Source organism: Esox lucius, chromosome 10 (genome assembly GCF_011004845.1).
Source record: "Esox lucius isolate fEsoLuc1 chromosome 10, fEsoLuc1.pri, whole genome shotgun sequence".
Taxonomy (NCBI): Eukaryota; Metazoa; Chordata; class Actinopteri; order Esociformes; family Esocidae; genus Esox; species Esox lucius.
In genome coordinates this window covers 25,618,756-25,641,505 of record NC_047578.1, presented here as the reverse complement: position 1 = coordinate 25,641,505, position 22,750 = coordinate 25,618,756, and the positions used below count along the sequence as shown (strand labels likewise).

The 22,750-nt window shown below is 41.5% G+C and overlaps 1 protein-coding gene across 1 annotated transcript in view; it reads right to left on the bottom strand.

The window, feature by feature from the left end:
• The window catches only part of LOC105012782 (TGF-beta receptor type-2), a 32,496-nt gene extending 28,868 nt beyond the window's left edge, over positions 1-3,628 (bottom strand). Inside the window, exon 1 of the mRNA XM_010873864.5 lies at positions 3,346-3,628. Coding sequence (XP_010872166.2) covers positions 3,346-3,418 — 73 coding nt within the window. The 5' untranslated portion in view covers positions 3,419-3,628. The remainder of the gene's footprint in view (positions 1-3,345) is intronic.
• Positions 3,629-22,750: the final 19,122 nt, after the last annotated feature.

The following is a 22,750-nucleotide window of genomic DNA, read 5'->3' as shown; positions in this document are numbered from 1 at the left end:
GACAGGCATAACAACAAACAAAGAAAACTTTAAACAGCCGTATATCTTTCAGTTGAGTACCCTCTAATTTGTCAAGTTTATTACTCGCTGTCTCGCCAAGTTACTTTGTGAATATCGAGAAGCACCAGATAATGGTTTGTGTGTGCAACTTTTACGACTTATACACCCAAATAAATGATACTCGGTATCTCCCTGTCCTTGCACTGTGCGTGCTCCTCCTGATAAACATTATACTGCACGCTGCCGTTTGGCTGATGGTAGAGGATACAAATCTCTGACACATGTAGACTGGAATCTAACATATCCTCCAATCCCACATCCCAAAGAGTAGCAGGGAGTGCTGTCTACACTGCAGCAAAATATGTGGTAGCACAGATCCATTGGGCAAAAAGATGGGAAAAGATGTACATCTTTATCTCTTCTGACTTCAGAGCTGACATTGTAACACAAATACAGATTTTTGTAAAAACTAAATATATTCAATAAACACTGGTTAGTGTATCGCAGGGAATAAATGCTAGAATTATCCGTCTCCAAATCACACAGAGGTCATGTAATTAAATAACAACTTGGTCCAAAGATACAAACTATGTCTTTAGTGAACAGACATACTGTTTCCAAGCTGAAAGGAACATTGTCCCTTCTAAACAAAATTTGTAATTTACTGTTGCAGGGCTGTTACGAAAGAGAATCAGAATTTACAGTCATGCTTTGGAGGTTGCCTGTGAGCGGTTCATTTACCGTCCATGTTTTTCTGTAGTCACTACATTGCCAAAATGACACAGTGACTACAGTTTTTAATTCACAAGTTCTTATAGTTAAAAAGATCTGTATCTGCCCACTTTGGTTAATCTAAGCCCCAGAACATGCCTCTCTTAGCGAGGGAATAAAAATAGAGAAAAAGCTAACTTAGAGATATTGCACCCGATAGAGAGCTGCCAGATCACTCACTCACTTCTTTTCCATTTACTCTCTGACCAGACCTTTTTCGGCGTTAGCAAAAACAAAAACCAGAAACAGACTGAAAACACTCTCTTAATTATTAAAACAGGGATAAGATAAAATGTAAGTAAAATGAGAGGAAAGGAGAGATATTATAACCTAGGTTCCACACTCAGTTGAAGTGTGACTGCCTGATTACATAGGCCCAATGGAGATTCAATTTGTTACATGCCTCAGCAGCCTCCTGGTGACACAGGCGACAGTGAAAGTGGAAGACTGCCTGCATGTGCAACTTGAGGACTTCCTCTTGAAAAATGTGCATTGCAGAGTTGAGTTCAGCCTGAGGTGAAATTGTGGAGGGTCTGGGTCTTGGCACTATTGGACCGGTCTGTCTGGGAGGGGGGTTGGGGGGTGTGAACTTGACAGAGCCACTTTGTCCGGTTAGGTGACCAGCCGTGTCAAAACAATTACCTTTCTCTCAAAAATCGGTAGATGAGAGAGAGAAAACCTATGCCTCTGACTTTATCAGACGGCAGTATCAGATAAGACGCCGAAAACATTATGTTTCGTGATTTTCACAATTCTGTATATTGCGATACAAAACTGTGATTTTTTTTTACTTTATCCTTCATATACATTTACTCTGTTTTGTATCAGATTTTGTGGCATCCAATTTGTTACAATATGATGTTATTTTATTACAATATGATGTTCTAAATATTTTGCTCAACACATGTCTGCAGCAAAAAAAGATCGTTAAATAAAGGATATATATGAGAAAACGAGTTGCGTTTAGTGATGGAAATATTGGCACAAACAATTGGATGCCAATTAAAAAGAGGACTGAAAACCAGCTATGAAGGAAAAATACTTATGTTCCTGTGCATTTAGAGCCAAGTAGCTCAAAAATAATATTGGGATGATGAAAAAATTCTAAAATATACTGTCAAAAATTAGGTCTGGTATGTAACTGTACCATCAACCCTAACAGTAAAATGTAACTGCACCATAAACTGTAAAAGTAATATGTAACCACACATTTAACATAACAGTGGCATGTAACTACCATTAACTGTTACAGCAATATAATGTATCTTTCTATGCCAGACCATTTTGAGGGTCCAGTTTTTAGGGGAAGTGCTGTACTTCTGAGCAAGGACAAAACACCAAATGTAGCTTCCTCCAATGTGCAGGGTGGAGCAGAGCTGCGGCTTGAAGCAACCAAAATACAACCTGCAAGTCTTACAAACACACTAACTGAAGTACAGAAGCCACATCTACTCCAGCTGGCAGCATTCATACAGTATTACAAACAGTGAAGTATCCATGTCAGGATATTGCAAACGGATATTACGCAGTATTTTGTTATTCCTATAATATCTCTATTCCTATCATATTCCTTTCTATGGTGCACTTGTACTGAGTTGCTGAATCTTAAGAAAACAAATAATATTTAAGACTTCTACAGATTCATTCCTTTTTTTATTTGGCTTAAGGTTATATTTGTAGTACGTAATAGTTATATCAGCAATGCATTAATTCAGGCTGAGAGCTACTACAGAGAGAGGTTAGGAGTAATTATATCATTAGAAAAACTCCTCTCAAAGTGTGTGTCATTTATGTCCAAGGAGGCGGGCTATGGTGGGGATGAATGCTGGTAATTGTCACCCAGGGCAACATATAATTGCAGATGTGTGGGAGGGAGGATTATAAGAAGTCAAAGCTGTTTGGTGCCATTGGGACTGAGTTGAAGACAGGGGCGAATGGATTCAAACTTTTGATGTTTCTACCATGTTCAAATAATAGATCAAATGTAATTCCTACATCCAGTGTCAACAACGCACTTCACAATTTAGTCCCATGGCTAGGACCACCATCCAGGTTTTCTATTGCAACAGGTGGTGTAGATAGCGAAACCTCCAACTGTGTGAAGCAGCTTAAACACACATTTCTACTTCCCCTTTAAAGAAACATCATGACACTCAGTAATTTTTTTCCTTTTAAAATAAAATGTCTCACTTCTTGATCATTCCAACCCCAGTTTGGTCACAAATGAAGCGTTGGATATGTACCATAGGTTGTGATATTGAACACTGATTATTTTTCATACATCAAATACTATGCAATAAGCATTCATTTTCTGAATTAACACCAGAAAATTGATTATGGAAATGAATCCTTACTAGATTAAAATATAGCCTTCCACCAAGCATTCTGTATGAATGTCTGACCACCTGCTACACAAATCTGAATAAGAAGGTAAACGTTATAATTTGGTGAACCAGAAACGTGTCGTTACAGGCGGTCAATAATGTCACATAAATGTTGAAATAGTTACTTTACTGCCTCGATAATAAGACAACCCTGAAATCAAAGCCTCCTTCAAATAAAGTTTTAACTCACCCATCTGTTCTAGCAGAATGCTACCAAAGAGTATCGTACCACACCAGAAAGCGGAAAACCGAAGTAGCTCCATTTAGAAACGCACTAAAAACAACTCTTCTTTTCATTTACTAAAATCCTTGACAATAACAAATATCCAGACTTCCATTCGAGACGTTGTTCCTTTTTCTTCAGTCTGCCGTTGGTTTCACGCTTCTCCCACAGCCCCGCTTAGAAAAGTAAATAGTGCAGGCAGAACTTGCTGTAGCTAGTCTATATGACTCACCCAGACAGTATGTATGCACTTTTCATGAAACAGGAAATCTTCAGAAAGGGCAGGACAGTTTTTTTCGTTCTCTAGGCTACTACTGAACTGCTGGGCTTGTGGCTCAATGGACTTAAAACATGTTATTAAGGGCAAGCAACTTAAACACAGTAAAGCAAGACTTGAAATGACACGCTCCAAAATAGACTGCAATGATTTCAAAAGACGTGAGGACTAGTAGCTATACATTCAAACAAAAACAATGTTATTAAATGAGCACCTACTACCATTATGCAATTATACCAATTTCAGTCATTCTTGACATTTTTACCCACTTCACTGTCATTAAGTTGCTGGAACTCTATTGTTTTTGTTAGTTTATCATTACTGTATTTCATAACAAAATTATATAACTTAGGTACTTATTCATATTGACCTCCCACCCTTATATCAGTTGCTTTCAGAAGAAAGATATTGTATATCACAGTGGGACAATAGTGCTGAGTGCTTCTATATGGTTCAGTGTTGGTTTGGAGAAAGACGATCAAGGGTTAAGTCTAACACCCAGAAATTGCTGTTAGTCCTATATTGCTGTGTTTCACCAGCATGTCTCCTCTTGGCATACTCAAGCTATGACTATGGCAGATTTCAGACGTGACTTTGTGACCTTTGCCTTGTAACTCTCTACAGAATACATTTAAACTTGGACAGGATTCTTGCCTTTGATTGGAGTGTAATAAGACTCACATAAGACACTATTCATATTTCTTTCAGTATTTCTCCTATTGGGGAGATTTTATGTATGATATTTGGTCTGTTCATAAGCGTACTGTTTTGTAATATGTCTGTTCTTGTATCCATGTGTGCAGTGGTGCAGTGAGGACTAGATGCAGGTATGTGACATTTGCAGGAAATCCACACTGCAAATTCAAGTGGTTTAGTGCAAGCAGTTTCATGAATAGTGAGATGGAGTGAGTTTTCATCCATTTTAGATGGAGGGGAGAACTGAAGATGCAACAACTATCAAAAGATCAACATAAACCTATTTGATGAAAAGATCATGATATTTAGAAAACAAATAAAAGACTCCTTAAATAAACATAGTCTTCAAAAACACAGTTGTCCTAAGAATGTACAGAATTGCCCTAACTTGAAATCAACAGGGAGACTTGAACTTTTTAATCCTGTATCACTCAACATGTATACTAAAAGAGTAATGAGCTCTAAACCCACCAGCTGTCAAATGAATCGTAATTCCAACTACTTAAGGAGCTACTTTCTGTGCTAGTTATGCTTATATTAACCATAACAAATTGCTCTCTATCCTTTGGATGTGTACCAAACTCACTAAAAGAAGGAGAAATAAAGCCTCTTCTAAAAATAAATTTACATTTCTATTTGGGAATACTTTTTCAGCCAATATCAAATTGTCAACACAGTTTTCTACCAACTCAATGCCTTCCTGAAGACCAAGTATACAGTATTTACGTAGTCCCCATCATAGCACTGAAACTACTCTCGTTAAGGTGGTATATTACCTTTCAAGGGCATCAGACTGAGGTTCTGCATCCATTCTATTGCTTCTTGACCTTAGTGTTGCCTACAACATTGCAGTGGAAATTACTACAAAAATGAAGAAGAGAAGCCAGGATACCCAGATTGAACCTTTATTAATTTAGCATATATACAGGATGCAACCATCACAATCCAATGCAACAGGCCACTTGCTCAACACAAGTTCTTTCCATGGTTAAATGGGATCCTGAGGAAGGGCGTCAACCCCTCTTCCCTGGGGAACAGGCCCCTTCCCAGGGCAGTGTCCTGGACAGAACAAAAAACTGATAAAAACAGAGCCCTCTGACCTGTTAATTACTTGCTCAGTGACCCAAATCACAGCAAGATACCTTTTACAGCTTCTGACTCAAAAACAAAGGCCTACTCACTATTTGGTCAACTATCAAATGTACTCCTGCACAACATAATTGATCACTCCCTTCTTTTGGAGAGATCGTAAACCCCTATTGGGCTTCGCGGACAGGCTCCGGCCTGGTTTAGATCCTATTTATCAGAAAGATATCAGCTCATATGTGTGGATGGTCTGTCTTCTGACAAATCAAAGGTATGTTTTGGGGTTTCTCAAGGCTCGGTTTTGGGACCACTATTATTTTCACAATGTTTGCTGCCTCTGGGTGATGTTATACGGAATCACAATGTCAATTTTCCCTGTTATGCAGATGACAAACGTTTGTATATTTTTTGGTCAAAAAGGAAGTGGATAACGGATAATTTATGTTCATATTAGGACCAAAGACCTTACAATGAACTTTGACAGTTGTACAGTCATATCCCAAAAAAATGCAGGACACCTCAGCGATACCCTGAACCCTGATCTCTTTTTATGAACATATAAAATATATTTCAAGATTGTTCTTTTCCCATCTTGGAACATTGCAAAAAACAGGTTGTGCTTGACCTGTGCTTTTTTACTTCAAGTTTTGAATATTGCAATGCTCTTCTCTCTGTTTATCCTGATAAGACAATAAATGAACATCAATTAATGTTAAAAACGACTGCTAAAATCAAAAAAAAAAAATTATCACATCACTTCAGTATAAGCCAATTTACACTGGCTGCTTGTTAAAGTTAGGGCTGATTTTAAGGTTTTACTGTTAACCTACAAATCATTACATGGACCTCTCTGAATTGGTCCAGGCATAAATACCTATATGTAGGCTAAGGTCAAGAGATACAGAACTCCAAACTGTACCTAAAATGTCTAAACAAACAGCTGGAGGCATGGCTTTCCCCCTTAAAGCTCCACTACTCAGGAATGATCTGCAGATTAAGCAGAGACACGCAGACTCAATGGCTTACTCTTGTTCCTCATTGCCATCCTCATGAAATGGGTGTGAACTCTGTGGGCTATACTCCTCCCTCTTTCAGGGTGGTTGCGATTCGTTGCTGTCCCTTGAGGTATGATGCTTGGCTTAGTGGGTGGAGTTAATTCCTGCCTGTTCGGCCTTGCCTGGGGTTACCTTCGGGTAAGGCCACAACCCTCCTGTCTCAGCCCCTAGTTTACACAGCTTTATTATTGTGCCAGGGGACGTGAATCAGTCTGTCCGGTCCAATCCCAGTATACATTGCATTAGTTTATATGATGGGGATAATGGTCAGTCTGAAAAGCATGCTCAAGAATCCTTTTGAATTTAAAGAAGACTCTCTGTAACTTTCATTGTCTCTTGTTTTACCTTAGGAGGACATAAGCCCTTGTACTAGGCCTCAGGACTACCTGGCCCAAATGACTTATAGCTCTTCCTTTTACATCTGGTCATGCTGCTGACTTGTATTCAGTTTAAAGACTCTGGACCCTGTCCACTTGAATTTATTGACCTGTTTGAACACGCAAAAACATTGATGTAACCCAAAGTTTAATGTACCCCTATAATCTTCACCTGGCACAGACAGGAGAGAACTGGCCACCCCTCCGTCTGGTTTTTCCTAGCCACTGTGCATCAACTCGGTTGTTGCTTGCTCTCTGGGGTTTGGGGCTGGGTATCTGAAAAAGCACTTTGTGACAACTGCTAATGTAAAAAGAGCTTTCTAAAATAAATTTGATTGATGGAAAATGTATAGTCTGATTATGACTTCCCTACTTTCTATAAAAGTTAAAAGCTAGAAGTTGCCTAGTCATACCTGTCAGAACGATATAGTTATTATTTGCAGTAATCCACTGTCTGACCAACTCATGGAAAATGTTAAAGAAAGTAATAAATGTTAGTTTGCACACAAGGTCTAAATAAGATTTGGATTTTGCAATTGACTTAACCACTTTGAATTGAAGAGGTATGGGAAGCTGCCATGATGAGTGCAAGGTGTCTGTCAATTACTAAACGGTAACTACACTCACAAATATAAATCGCTTTTTACCAGACATCAAATATGGTCTCTTTATGTGGCCCTTTCATTGCACTCTAAAATCCTGTCAAGTTTGAACATTTACCCAGCAAACAGAACTGAGTGGACTGTTACTTACTTTTTGGAGACTTGCATTTCAACACTCCCAAAGTAGCTTAGATTGGCCAGAAACACCAATAAGGGACTATCGCTTTTAGATCATTTAGAGTGCAAGTTGCTGTTTCTCAACATAAGAAATACTCAGGGTACCATCCTTTTACTGGGCATTCCGTTTGGGTGATATTAGCTCAAAGGAGCTCAAAGTATACCTACTTGTCCAGGCACAACTACACCACTGTGTACTGGTCTACAAACCTAACCACAAGATGTAAACACAACACTATCACTTTATAAACTTAGTTTAAAAACACACCCACATGTTTGAAGAAATCAAACACATCTGGCCTCATATCAGCTTTACAGTGAAACCGGCTTCTTTAGTCATTAACTCAGAATATATTTGAAATGCTTAGTTAGTTAAACAAGAAGCAGGCAAACATTCATCAGGGGCATTTTACTTATTAGCAGGTGCTTAACATTCATATGAATGTCTTATACCAGGTCTGCAAACAGAAACACATATATCTGAATGCCTGCCTTGCTAAAACACTGATGACGAACAACCACAAGTTCACACACATTCTTAATGTCAGCCTCTTACCACCTCCTTGTCTCAGCTATTCAATATGCCCAAATGTTTCCTTACACATACACGCATGTGGGCACAAACATACCCACACACAAAACTACTCACACATACACACTGACACGCACAAAACCACACACACACACACCCACGTGCCCAGCTGTTACACCATCAGACAAAATCTTACATTTATTAATAACAGCACTTTTTTCCCTTCTGTTAAGGACACCTGTTCCTATTTAAAAACAAGTTATTAACAGGCTCTGCTTAGGAAGATTTTATTATAAGAAATCACTAAAAGCCCTGGGTTCACCAACAAATTCACTAAACTCTGGCGCAAGCAAAGACTCGAGTGTATCGCTATTGTCTCCAAAAAGCCTTCTGATTGGCAGCTCTTAAGGCAAATAAAAAGCTATTGCACTCTGTCAACTAAGAAAGCTAAGACAGGATTTTACACACATTTGCTAACCCCAAAATGTTCTGGGACACTGTTAAGTCCATGGAAAATAAAAACACTTCCTTGTGGCTTTCTACAACAACAAAAAATTACTAACATTGATATGTCGGACAAAGACAGAATTACTGAGAGCTTTAATAATCACTTTGTTATGGCTGGCCAAGCATTCAAAATGCCTATTCCTGCTGACAGCACTGGTGCTCCTGTTACATGTAGAGTTTTTCCCCCAAACTCCCCCATTTCTCCTTTCATCCAGTTCAAAATTTGGACCTGTACAAATCTCGGGACCCCTTTTTTCTGAAGCTTTCTGCACATATTCGTCTGCCTGCTCAACCTCTCTCTACTAAATTCTGAAATTCCCTCAGATTGGAAAGCTGCAGCTGTCATCCCTCTATTCAAGTCCAATCTCTATCCTGGCCCGCTTATCGAAAGTGTTTGGATGTCTGGTAAACAGATAACCCACCATTTGAGTCCCTGCTGTACTCAGGCTTTAGAGCACCATGGGTGCACTTCATGACTGCCACAGACAACAAGCAGTACTGTGCAGCTGTTTTTATTGACCTGGTCAAAGCATTTAATGCCACTAATCACATCATCCTTATCTGAGCAGCCTCAGTTCTCAGAGAACTGCAATGGCTCCTTCAAAAACACATTTTCTGACTGTATACAGGGCTTGCTGTCCAAAACTGCTGACTGTTTTAATGGGTGTTCTTCAGGTTAGATATTTGGGCCTACTTTATTCTCTGTATACATACCTAATATAGCATCTTCTGCCAGTGACGCTCTCCTTTGCCTTTGAGCAGATAACGCTATTTTGTATACTTCTGGGGCCTCAAAGCCTGTGCTGACTACTCTTCAACATACATACAACCCCAATAACATACAACATGCTTCTTCATTCTAGTAAAACAACATGCTTGCTTTTCCCACGGAAACCACTACGTGCACCTCTCCACCCTATGAATATTCTCACCTTTGATGGGTCTGAGTTGGTGTGCGAGTGTGCCTTCAGTCGAAAATCATATATAGCCTTAGTTTGTTGTTGGTTTGTTGTTGCAACAAAGCCTCAACCATGCTATAAAACATTAGTGTAAAAATTACCATCATTCCAGTCCTAGACTTTGGTGTTTACAGAGTTGCCGCCATCAGTCACCTAAATAAATGAAATGTAGTTTATTACAATGCAATCCAGTGCCTCTTACACTACATGTACTCACCACAGAGATGTTTATGCTCTGGTAAACTGGCCCTCACTGCGTAAACAGCAGCAGACTCACTGGTACCATCGTTTCTACAAGTCCCTTATAGGCAAATACTAACTTTATCTCTGCTTGCTCCTCAATGTCTGTCTACCCAATAGGAATATGCGCTCACCAAATACCTTACACAGGTCATTCCTAATGTCAACATTTCCTTTGACCCTCTTTGAATGGATGTGTTTGAACACCAAATGAGTCCCTCTAGGACAAAATGAGTTCCACATGTCAGAATAACTGTAACAAGTAGGGCTGCTTCTCCTACCAAGATGAATTAGCATCATGAAGGCAAACATCCATGTGTGTTATAATCACAATAGAACATTTGAATTCTAAACTCATGACTGGAAGTACATTGCAATTGTGTGATAATGAATGTGTGGAAAATGTCCTAAATACTCCTGTCTCACCGTTTGCAGTGGAGAATGATAAGAGATGCCAAGAAGGTAATAACACTAACATAACGGTCCACTTAAAAAAAAAATGCACCCACACCCTTTCATTAACTCACATTTGCCTGCATATTGTCCACGCAGCAAGAGCACAACTCTAAAATAGCAGCTACACCCCTGCAGCCAGTCATGATGAAAGTGACTAAACACACAACCCTCAAAACTACCTGATATGCGTCATGTCAATAATCACTTGTCATGACAGAGGACTCTGACAACCAGTCAATTGACCAAAATGATATAGGGTACACATTCCCCTACTGTTTGTTGTAGTATCTTAGGTGAAGCAGAGGTGTACCTGTGATTGGCTATGATCACATTTTGTTGAAACCGCTGACTGGACAAGCACACCTTTAATTAGCAAACCATAAAAATGTAAGTGTGGTCCAAAACTAAACCAGACGTTTTCTCTTTACTGCCCCCATTGGATGTAAAGTAGCAATAGCATCTAGATGAACATTGCAAGCCTAGGAATACCTAACAACATAGGAGACACACAACGTAAAAAAGAAAAGTACATTACACCTGATTGACATTGCCTCCTGAATCTGATTGTAACCTAAACCTTCCCACATGTTGCCCCATGGGTTTTCGGTGCACGGGCAAGATGGTGGAAGAGAAGTCCATTTGAGGTCATGCTGACAACACAATCCCCATCTTCTGTTACCATCCTGAAACACTTTGTCTAAACATTAGTCAACCAGAAGGAAGGGCCTGTTTATCACAGCCACTCCAAAACGCAGCCATTTCACAGCACTTTAGGCTATTGTTCTGTTGGGGAAAATTGAGAGGTGTCCAAAAACATTGAGAGGTGTTTGTTTTTTACTGGAAATGTGCAGTATTAAGAAAGAAAATGAACTACTTTTAGCCTGTAGTCAATAGGAGTTTTAGTTTGCCAATATTGTGTTGTTGGAAATATGATGTGTTGAAGTATTTACATACTTACATACTTGAAAATAATGTGGTCAAGGGGGATATGTTTATGAAAATCAAACTTTTGAAAACAAATCACAATGCCAGGTTTCCATTAATATGGATTACAATTATTAGAGAACCCAATGGGCACAGTCATCTAAGTCACTGTTTTGCAGTACAGCTTTGTCATTGCAGCAGTTCAAATCCTAACTGCAACATACCAAAAATGCCCAGGGGTCCTTCTCAGGACATTGCAAATTGGCTCAAGTGCAGGTGGATGGGAACAATGCCAGACAGAACTGCTAGTGAATCCTTGTGGTAGGTCAGGTGCTGGCAAGCACAATCCTGTATGTTGGGTGGAGATCGTGGACATTATGTACCTGCAAAAATGTTCTGGTTTTGCAAACATTTTGATGAGAAGCAGAATGGCTTGACAAGACAAAATTTGGAGAGGATAAAAAAAAAAACACAGTTAATGTATTATTAAAGTGTTTTTAAGGAATAGGCTGATCCCATGCCTTTTTTCCTCAAAAGGACAATTTGTGACATTGATCCCATACTGATTAGTTATTGTGCCAGGTTCAGCATATTAGACCACCCTAGGCCACAAAATTTTTCAAAATTATTCAGCCAGATATGAAACAACCAATTTATACTTTCACAAGAACCCACATCATTTATTTTTCAAAACCCTGCAGACCCACAAAAGTCCATAGTCACCCCTTGATTTAAATATTCGCATTATCACTGTTACTCTCAGTATTTAGCAACTGTACAAAATGTAGATAGCAAACTCTAACAACATGAAGAGACATACAAATGAGATCTGCAAGTTCATCTGACTCTCATCAAGTAGATGAAAGGCCTCATTACCGAAATCCCCAAAACTTTTAAAAGAAAAAATCTGGTGTGTCCTATTTGTTTCAGTAGTTTTATCTTGTTGTATAAAGAGCGGTTGGTTAGACGCGGTTCTGTTAATATTGTTAGTCTGTCATTATGGGATATCACCGGGCAGGGGGGATTGGGAGGAGGTCATGCTGCTCTCCAAATCAGGATTACCGAAAGGTTCAAGACAACCAGTCACCCCAATGTTTTCTCTGAATGAAATTAGTTCAAGATGACATGAGTAACAGTAAGACAACCATTACACAGTGTATAGGCATTATGATTTAACTCTGGACTTCAAATGGAATTAATTCATTTTCTTCAAGACCTGGTATTCATTCAGGCATTTTTTGGTTGTTTGATGAGAACATACAAATCCGGAAGAAATTAAGAGACCACTGCAACTTTTTCTTTCCTTTGCAAAAAAGTTGGAACAGAAGCATTCAATTTGCAGTGGTATCTAGATTTTAACCCATCTGTTTTAAACCTTACTTTTCTCCTTTTTTGGAAAGGAAAGAAAAAGGTGCAGTGGTCTCTTAATTTCTTCCGGAGCTGTTGCCATGAAAGTAAGGAAAGGACTGCATGCCACATAAGAAACCACATGAATGGTACCACTTATGTTTTATGAATGCAGCAACTTAGAAAGTAACCACAGCACCAAAAGAGTCCACTTCCCTGACCAGACCCACAGTAAACATCATCGATAGGCATTGAATCGATTTCCACACAGATTTGTTATTTAGGATAAGTGTGTGACTGGGTGGGTATATGGGTGTGTTCGTTGCAAGTACATTTCTATCAACATCCAAAGGACCAAGTTCCAAATATATTCTGGCCAGCCCTGTGATCATGGTCTTCTGAAAACCCTGCTTCCAATAAACACTTAGCATCAGTTGCGTCTGGAAGCCTCCATGCTCCCTCAACAGCCAATGGCGTATTGACAAACATCTGCAGATTGCCTCTGATGAGACCAAAGATTCTTCTGTGCAATACCCATGGGATAGAACTAACTACACAACAGATAAAAGGAATAAAACAAAAATGTTTCAAAATAGGATTTTTCAACCACATTAACAGGACTTTGTTGAAGGCTTTCTGTGAGGTTTGAACTCAAACTATGTAAAAAGAAATTCCGGCACAAACTATGTAAAATAAAAATAAAATGGTCCCCTCCCTCTTCTGTGCTGTTCATGTGGTTCTTGAAAGGACTTTTTGCCATGTTGGGATTATCAAAGCAAAGATAAAAGTAAAGCCCAAAATATACATTCTGTGTACGAATAGGCCTCAGAGTGCTGGAGTTCTTTGAAGCTTCCTTGAACTGAAGTGTAGCCAAATGCATTTTGAGAGAAAGTGTTGCATTCGCTGTCTGACAACCCTCACCTTCAAAGTCAACGATCTTCTCAGTGATGAAAGAACAGTACACAATTACAAGTTTCTCCTCCTCAGTATTGTGTATTGCTCTTCTTGTTACTTCCCCCTTTTTCTCTCCCCATCTACCCTGGGTCTCTTCAGTGAGAAAAAGAACAGTATGCAATGTGTCCTCTGCTGGTGGAGAGTGGTGCGTGTGGATTCACCAGGGTGTGAGGCAGAAGCTGGGTGGTGGTGCTATGTTTTGGGTGTGCCAGCCAAGACAGGAAGAGGCACTCATCCTGTGCCACCTTCTGCTCTTGGAACAGGCAGGAAATACCACGGTGACCTGCCACTGATAAGAATGAGGAGCTGAGGAACGGCCATGCGGTACTGCACCAGAAAAAAGGGAGAAGTTACACTGCTTGTGTACACACACAAACACGGAGAATACATTTTATGAGAGAGTGGTCTATCTATTAAGTAGGATTATTGTAAGACCACTCTGGTTAAACAAAGGATAAATAAAAATGTAATGCTGTGACTCGCAGTATTATTGGACCTCTTGGTAAAGTGAGAAAAAAAGGCAATAAGACTGACTGTAGATTTATAATTTGATATTCCAAATATGTGTGAAATCCAGCCCATCATTGAGGCCAAATTGTTGAAAGAAAAAACTAATGATTAAACACACCCAGTAATTCTTAATAACCATATCTAATAAAGGTACATTACAGCTGATAAGTGTATGTTTTCAAGTTTATCTGATTAATACTAGAAACACATAAGTGGTAAGCCCCTGTTATTGCACAGGGGTAATAATATAAGGTGACAGATGTGCTAAACTCCCTTACCTTCAGTAATTTGACAATGGCTGTAAAAAAAAAAAAGCTATACGACTTAAATTACTCTCACCTATGGTCATGAGCTTTGGGTCATGACCGAAAGGACAAGATCCCGGATACAGGCGGCCGAAATGAGCTTTCTCCGCAGGGTGGCTGGGCGTTCCCTTAGAGATAGGGTGAGAAGCTCGGTCACCCGGGAGGAGCTCGGAGTAGAGCCGCTGCTCCTCCACATCGAGAGGGGTCAGCTGAGGTGGCTTGGGCATCTGTTTCGGATGCCTCCGGAACGCCTTCCAGGAAAGGTGTTCCGGTCCCGTCCCACCGGGAGGAGACCCCGGGGAAGACCTAGGACACGCTGGAGGGACTATGTCTCCCGGCTGGCCTGGGAACGCCTCGGTGTCCCCCCGGAAGAGCTGCAGGAAGTGTCTGGGGAGAGGGAAGTCTGGGCATCCCTGCTTAGACTGCTGCCCCCGCGACCCGGCCCCGGATGAAGCGGAAGAAGATGATGATGATGATGATGATGATGATGACTTAAATTACCAATCTCCACTATTGGGGCAATAATATGTGTAAATCAACTGAAACTGTAATAAAACTTGGTGGAAGAGGACCCAAGTGCATTTTGCGCCCACGCATAATTTGAAATCATATCCAAGGTTCACAGTTGGAGAATTTAATACCCCATCCACACAAACTGTTTAAGTATTCCTTCAGGAAAGAAAGTGGTTAAATGTTCATTATTTCTATACAGAAATGTTTCCCGTATTGTTGGAGGCATGGGCAATTTAGAACTCCACATATTGTGGCAGATGCAATTTCTGAGGAGAGTGTCAGGATCACGAAAAAGGATGCACCAGATGGACATTACCTTTTGGCGCAACGTTTCCTCTAATGCTATACTGCCCCATTCATACAAAGATGAGACCGAAATAAATTGGTTAAATAGTCAACCTCCGAAATGTATCGGCTTTATAGATGGGTATCCCTTTGCGTATCTTAGGTACCTACAAATAAAAGATAAAATGTATTTCTTCTTAAGCCTATGGGAAACAATGCTGAAGCAAAAAAAAATACAACGATGCAACCAGGGCCAGCTCCAGGCATAAGAGACATAAACAGTTGTATAGGGCCCCAGACTGCTAGGGGCCCCCGAACCGCTAGGGAGTCCCCGATCCCTAGGAGAGTCAAATCCCAAATCAAATTCTGCTTAGGGCCCTCAAAAGAGCCGGCACTGGATGCAAGCTAAAAACGGCACTGGACGTTTTTAGCTATTAATATCTGAAAGTTTACATGACAAAATTACCTAGCTTTACACAAAAATGGAGCTAATGTAAACAAGCCCTTAGAAACTCACTCAAGGGTTGCCATCAACAGCAGCAGATTCCCTGGCAATGACCCCACTTTCAGCCTGATTTATGGGAGTAGAGTGGACATCGCTGATGTGGATGTGATACAGGATGAATGGTCTTATACCGGGGGTGCCAGGAAAAAGATTAGGAAACGCGTTCGGGGGAAGGAGGATGGGGAATCCAACTCAGGTGGGGAGTTAAGGTGGGGTCAGGTGAGAGTGGGCGGGATGGGGTCAGGTGAGAGTGGGCGGGATGGGGTCAGGTGAGAGTGGGCGGGATACGTTCTGAGTGGTACGTTCTGCTAGGGAGTTTCTTTGTATTTCTGAAGTTACCGGGGGCAAGTGTTGAAAGGGACAAGAAGTGAAGGGGGGGTGAGTGTGCAGGTTTAGGATGGTGTTGGTGGTTCTTCAATGGAATGCAAGGAGTTTGGTGACTAATGGGCAGGAGTTTAAGAAGATTTTGTATAGTATGGATGTGGTACCTGATGTGGTGTGTGTACAAGAAACGTGGCTTAAGCCCATGTTAGAATTTGTGATCTCGGGCTTCAGGTCAGTTAGGTGTGACAGAGTGGAGGGTGTGGGTGGGGGCTGTGCTATATTTGTTAAAGTTGGTGAGAACTACAGAAGGGTGGAGGTAATGGTGTCAGAGTGTGTGGGTGTAGAAATTGTAGGACATAAAGAGAATATAGGGATAGTGAATTTCTATAATCCCTGTGAACGGGTGGTGTTGGGGATGTTGGAAGAGGTCGATAGGAGATTCAGTGAGGGAAAGGTGATGTGGTGTGGGGATTTTAATGCACATAACGAAGTGTGGGGGAGTGTACGGAAAGATGGCAATGGGAGAACGGTGGAGGACTTTATGGGGTGTCGTGGCCTGGTGTGCATGAATGATGGGAGGGGTACTAGGATTGATGTTGTAAGGGGTTCAGAATCGTGTCTGGATCTGACGCTGGTGTCTGCTGTGCTGGCGGGACGGTGTGAATGGGAGGTGCATCGGGAGACTACAGTAGGTAGTGATCACTATCCAGTTGTTTGTAAATTAGGGTTTGGAGTATGAAGACAAGGTAGAGTGGTGACGCAAAGATGGTGTTTTAGGAAGGCAGATTGGAAAGAGTATAAGCGTGTATGTGGAGGATTGGGGGACGTTGTGGTAGGGGAGGAGTCTGTGGATGTGTGTGCAGAGAGGGTGACTGCTAGGATATTGGCAGCTGCATTGCTGGTGATACCAGTGTCCAAAAGTGGTGGTCAAAGGAGGGTGGTGTCGTGATGGACGGATGAATGCACAAAAGGAGTGGTGGAGAGGGATGTTGCATTGAGAGTCCTGAAGAAGGGTCTGACTGAAGTAAAGTTGAGGGATTATAAAAGGAAACGAGCGGTGGCAAGGAGGACAATTAAAACAGCTAAAAGGGAAGCGTGGCGTGAGTACTGTTCCACTATCAGGAGTGGGACGGATCTGAGTAGGGTGTGGAGGATGTTTAAGAAGATGTTGGGGAAGGACACGGGGGGATTCCAGTGTTGGTGGAAGGTGGTGTTCCTGCGGTCACAAATCTGGATAAAGCCAATGTTATAGGTGGGGTGTTTGAGGGTGTGCATCGGTGTGATCATATCACGGAGGAGGGTATGAGAAGGCAAGTGGATGTACTCAGGGAACCTGGGGATGTAATGGTGAGGAAAGAGGAGGCCGGTGAGGGGATGGATGTAGAGTTCTCTATATATGAATTGGAGAAAGCCTTGGAGTGGTGTAGGAAGATGGCCGCGGGAGAAGACCAGATATGTTATGTGATGGTTAAAAAAAGTGTCGGATTGTGTGAGCCGAGCAGTGTTGGAGCTGTATAATAAGGTGTGGAGGTCTGGGACTGTTCCGGCTGGGTGGAAAAGGGCAGTGGTGTTACCGTTTTTGAAACCAGGTGAGGACCCTACAAAGGCGGCGAGTTATAGGCCTATAGCATTGACGTCCAACCTGGGTAAACTGATGGAGAAGATGGTGGTGGCTAGGCTGAGTTTTTTTTCTAGAGAAGAGGGGTTTGGTGAGTGAGTGGGTTCAGGAGGGGTAGGTCTACTGCAGATGCATTGGTCACAGTTAGCACTGAGATAGCAAAAGCACTGACGTTGAAGGAAGTAATATGTGTGTGGCGTATTTTGATGTGGAGAAGGCATTTGACACAATGTGGAGAGAGGGGCTGTTGATTAAGTTGAGTTGGTTGGGTGTAGTAGGTAGGCTGTATAATTGGATTTAGAGTTTTTTGTTTGGAAGGGTGTTCCGGGTGAAGGTGGGGGAGATCCTGTCTAGAGAGTTTGAGGTTGCTAATGGTACGCCACAGGGGAGTGTGGTCAGCCCAGTGTTGTTTGTTGTGATGATCGATGACATGTTTAGGGCAGTGGCTTCAGGGATGGGGGTGGCTTTGTATGCAGATGATGAGGCAATGTGGAAAAGAGGAAGGAATGTGGACTGGGTAATGAAGAAAATACAGGAAGCAGTTATAGGGGTGCAGAATGTCAGTGGCCAAGTCATGTTTTATGTTGTATTCTAGGAGAAACGTTGAAGGGGTGAGATTGAGTCGATATGGGCAGGAATTGGTGCGGGTGTCAGAATTCAAGTACCTTGGCATATGGTTAGATGAGAAGTTGACTTGGTGGACCCACGTGCAGTATATTGCTGTGAGATGTCGAAGGGCTATGAACCTTATGCGGGCAGTGGTAGGGTAGGATGGGGAGCGGATAGACGTACTCTGGTGTATATTTATTAGATGCTGATTAGGTCCATTTTGGACTATGGGTGTTTTGTGTATGGATATGCAGCTAAATCTGTGTTGAAATGTCTAGATGTGGGCCAGACGACAGCGTTACAGCTGTGTGTAGGTGTGTTTAGGACAACATCGGTTGAGGCCTTGCAAGTGGAAGTTGGGGAGATGCCGCTTGTCCCGAGCCGAGATAAACTGGCACTGGCCTACTGGATCAGATTAAAAGGGAGTGTGAAGGGACATCCAGCAGCCAAGCCTGTGGCTGACTGCTGGGAGAGGGAAGTGGGCAAGGTAAAGGTGTTTGGATGGGTGATTGGGAAGTTGGTGTAGGAGTATGGGTTAATTGAGATGGAAGTGGGGCCTACTGTTGCACTGCTTAATGTTCCGCATTGGTTGTTTCCAAAGCCAGGGGTGGATGTCAGTTTGTTAGAGGGAAGGACGGAGTGGGATGAGGGGTGCATGGGTCGATGTGTGGAAACGTTGGTGAGGGGTACTACACGTTTCTCCAGATAAATACAGATGGGTCAAAGGATATGGAGAGTGGAAGGGTTGGTGTGGGGGTGTATGTGCCAGAATTTAGTGTAGAGATGGCTCAGAGAATGACAGACCAGGTGTCTGTCTATACCGCAGAGATGGTGGCGATGACTCTTGGGTTGAGGTGGGTGGAGGAGGTGAGACCCTTGAGAGTGGTGGTGTGTTCCGACTCAGCGGCGGTGTTAGGCAGCTTACAGACCGGAAGATCAGACAGAGGTGACTTGTTGGTGGAGATGATGGTGTTGTTGTTGGGATTGGAGAGGATGGGTGTGGTGGTCCGGTTCTGCTGGGTGCCGGCTCATGTTGGTGTGGAGGGTAACGAAGGGGCTGATAGGTTGGATAGGAGTGCGTGTAGGAAGGAGAGAGTGGGTGTACAGGTACCATTAAGACAGGGGGAAATTAAAACGTTGATAAAGGGGGTAGGTGTTGACTGTTGGCAGAGAAAGTGGGATGGTAGCAGGAAGGGGAGAGGGTATTATGGGGTGTAGGAGAAAAGAGGTGATGTGGTTTCGACAATGGTTAGGGCATACGGGACTGAACGCGTCACTGAAGGTCATAGGTAAGCATGAAACAGGGCTGTGTGATGGGTGTTGAGTAGAGGAAACGGTTGAACATGTGTTGATTTATTGTGAACAGTATGATGTTGAGAGGTAAAGGCTGTATGAGAAGGTTAGAGGGAGGTGGGGATGTAGAGGGGTTGCTGGGGGGCGGGAAGGGGAGTGGGATGGTAGCTAAGGCTTCATGTTGATTTATCATGGCTACAGGTCTGAGTGGGAGGATATAGGAAAGGCAGGCCGTGAGCGGCCTCACAATCCGGTAAGGTAGGTGGCGGTATATGCACCTTCAATGGATGCGATCAGCCATTAATTTAAGAGAAGAAGATGAAGAGGAGGAAGAGGAAGAAGAAGAAGAGGAAGAACTAGGCAGCGATGTCACGCAAAACGTTGGTTTGTTCGCTTGTAGGTTAGGAAAGCATCACAGAAGAAGTAACTGTATAGTTGGTAAACAATATAATAGGTAGCTAACTAGCTAGATCGGGGAAGATGGTTTCTGGAATGGCGCGTTTGAGAGAACTAGTAAAATTAGACAAATAAGGAAAGAGAGAAGACGCTTGGCACCTGGTTTGTTTGCTTGTAGAGCAGGAAAACTTCACACAAGAAGTATAGTTGGTTAACAATAGAGTAGCTATCTAGCTAGAATACAGTGTGCTTGTTCAGCAGATGCGTAATATGGACGAAGAGCTTGTTGAAAATATTTTTGCATGTCGGCTAATCGTTTCAACAATCTTCTGCATCGCTTGAAACCCTTTATTACACATCAAGCCACCCACTTCACACAATCCTGCTTCAGGGGACAGTTGCTATCCCTCCACCTGCAAACATTCCTGGGATAGGAGTCACCATCCCCATGTCATCGTTGGAGATGCTGCTTTTCCATTACATGTAAACCTCATGAAGCCCTTTCAAATGAAGCAATTGTTTATTGTCATTCTGAAAATATTTGGAGGGTTAAATCATATGCAGATAATATTAGATAAATAATTGGGTTATATACTTAATACTCGTAAATGTTCTGCCTTCTATTTGGTTCCACTGCACATTTAGAATTGCCATATAAAGTGCATTTGCATTAATTGCACATCTATACATACCACTTGTTCATACATATACTTAATACTTGTAAATAGTTTTCCCTCTATTTGCACTTCTGGTTAGATGCAAACTGCATTTCTTTATACTGTACTTGTTCACTGACAATAGATTGAACTTTGAACATTACAAGTACAGTACAACAAAATGCAGTTAGTCAGTAGGGTTTTTATTAAAAATGTCAATGTATATTCTGCTATACCAGGTGCCAATTTGAACAAAAGCAATAGGAGCTGCAACTATCAACATTCAGGGACCAGATGTATGATTGAATACTAATTTGGTATGAAGGTCACGAGGTGGAGAATTCTAGGCAGACCGTTGGAATTCCTACCAGACAAATGTATGTTGTGAAGGCCTGTGCTGTACTGCAAAACTATCTGGCCTATACAGATGCTGCCAACACACCTGCAACAAAGTATATACCGCCTTATTTCAAAGACTCTTTTGAACAATGGCGAGGCACAGCCAGGAAGTGGAGAAGACCTTGGCTGATGCAGGGAGAGCCTCTCAGGCAGCTGTTGGAGTCTACAATGACCTGATGAGGCTTTTCATGTGCCATGGCAGGATACGGTGCTGAGGGCTAGCCTACTGAACTCTGTGAATTATGTGAAAACCTCTTTATTTTGTTAAATATTTGTAAGTGTAACAAAGTATTGTAAACAGTGAAAAGAGCAGACTATATAGAATGTGTTTAAAATGCAGAGAAAGTGCACTCAAGTATGTTGTTCAAACATGCACTTTCTCTGCATTTAAAATCAAATAATAAATACAATTAAACAATATTGAATCAACTAACTCAAAAGGTTAACATCCATGAAGTATGCAAATTATTTTGATTCAAATCACAAACAAAAAAGTTATTTAGTCACTTTGAAAAAGATTACTTTAGCCACATCGGGGTGTGTATTCAAACAGTGTCTTTGGCACTTTCTTTCCCCATCTCAAATAAAAGCTGATGGATTTTGAACTTGGCTAGACCTTTTATGTTGTGGCATCAGTTCACATATGGTGTGACAAAATCTTGCAATATCATCATTAAACTCTGAAGTGGGCATGGCATGTCTCTCTTCCCTCTTTTCTGCGCTGATCCAGAAGGTTAAGTCGAGCCCTAAGGTCATCGTTCTTCCTAATTTTCTTTGGTGCTGTCTAGGAGGATGAAGAGGAGTTGAGGCAGGATGTACCTGGAGAGACTCCTAGGCTGTTTTTGGTGGACAGGTCTTTGGTAATTAGACATGGCAGGTTCTAATGGTTGTCTGTTCTCAGCCTCTGGGTCAACTGATGCAGCAGGTAAAGTTACATTTGAGTCCAGGTAAGTTTCAGATGACTGTAGGATTGATGAGCTGCTGGTGTACTCCATCTGCAATGACTACAATGATTACTATTCAACAAGGCTACTCAACCTGAAGAGGAGAGGGGGGCATAACATAAGCTTGCAGTACATGACTACTGAGAATAAACTGGCATATGCCTGCTTTAAAGTAACCTTAAACTAATGCCACAATATCACTGCCGTTGTATAAAAGTTATGTTTTTATTTTATCATTATCTCCATCTCTTCTCTCTGCTGTTCCACTAGGGTCTATACTCTCTCCTCTTCCTTTTCCACTGTTGGCTCTCTATTCCATTCTGTCCCTCACTATCAAGACTCTTGTCCATTCCCTGCCTAGTAAAGTAATGAATAAACTTATAAAAACACAAAGTATAACCTTTAAGAGATGGTAATAATAATTGTATCCTAATAAGATTATTCAGGTTCCAGTAAATACATAATTACCTGACACTTGTCACTGCTCCCCATTTCACTTTTGGCTAAAACTATTTACTCACCTGAAGAAAAATCACGTTGACACATTTACTTTGCAATTTAATGGTGGATGAACAGCTAGCTAGCATGGCAAAATAGTACTATTAGTATTAGCTAGCTATACTTGCTTTGCCTAAAGCATGGCAAAACAGCACTATTATTGTTAGCTAGCCAAACTAGCTTTACATAAAACGTCTGTTTATACAGATACAATTGGAGTTGGTTTCACTGTGTTTTATGTGCCCGGACAGCCAGGAAAGCATTATATAAAACGGAACTGCTTTTTTCCCTCCTGCATCTCCTATTTACTCTTCAATTTCTTCTTTAT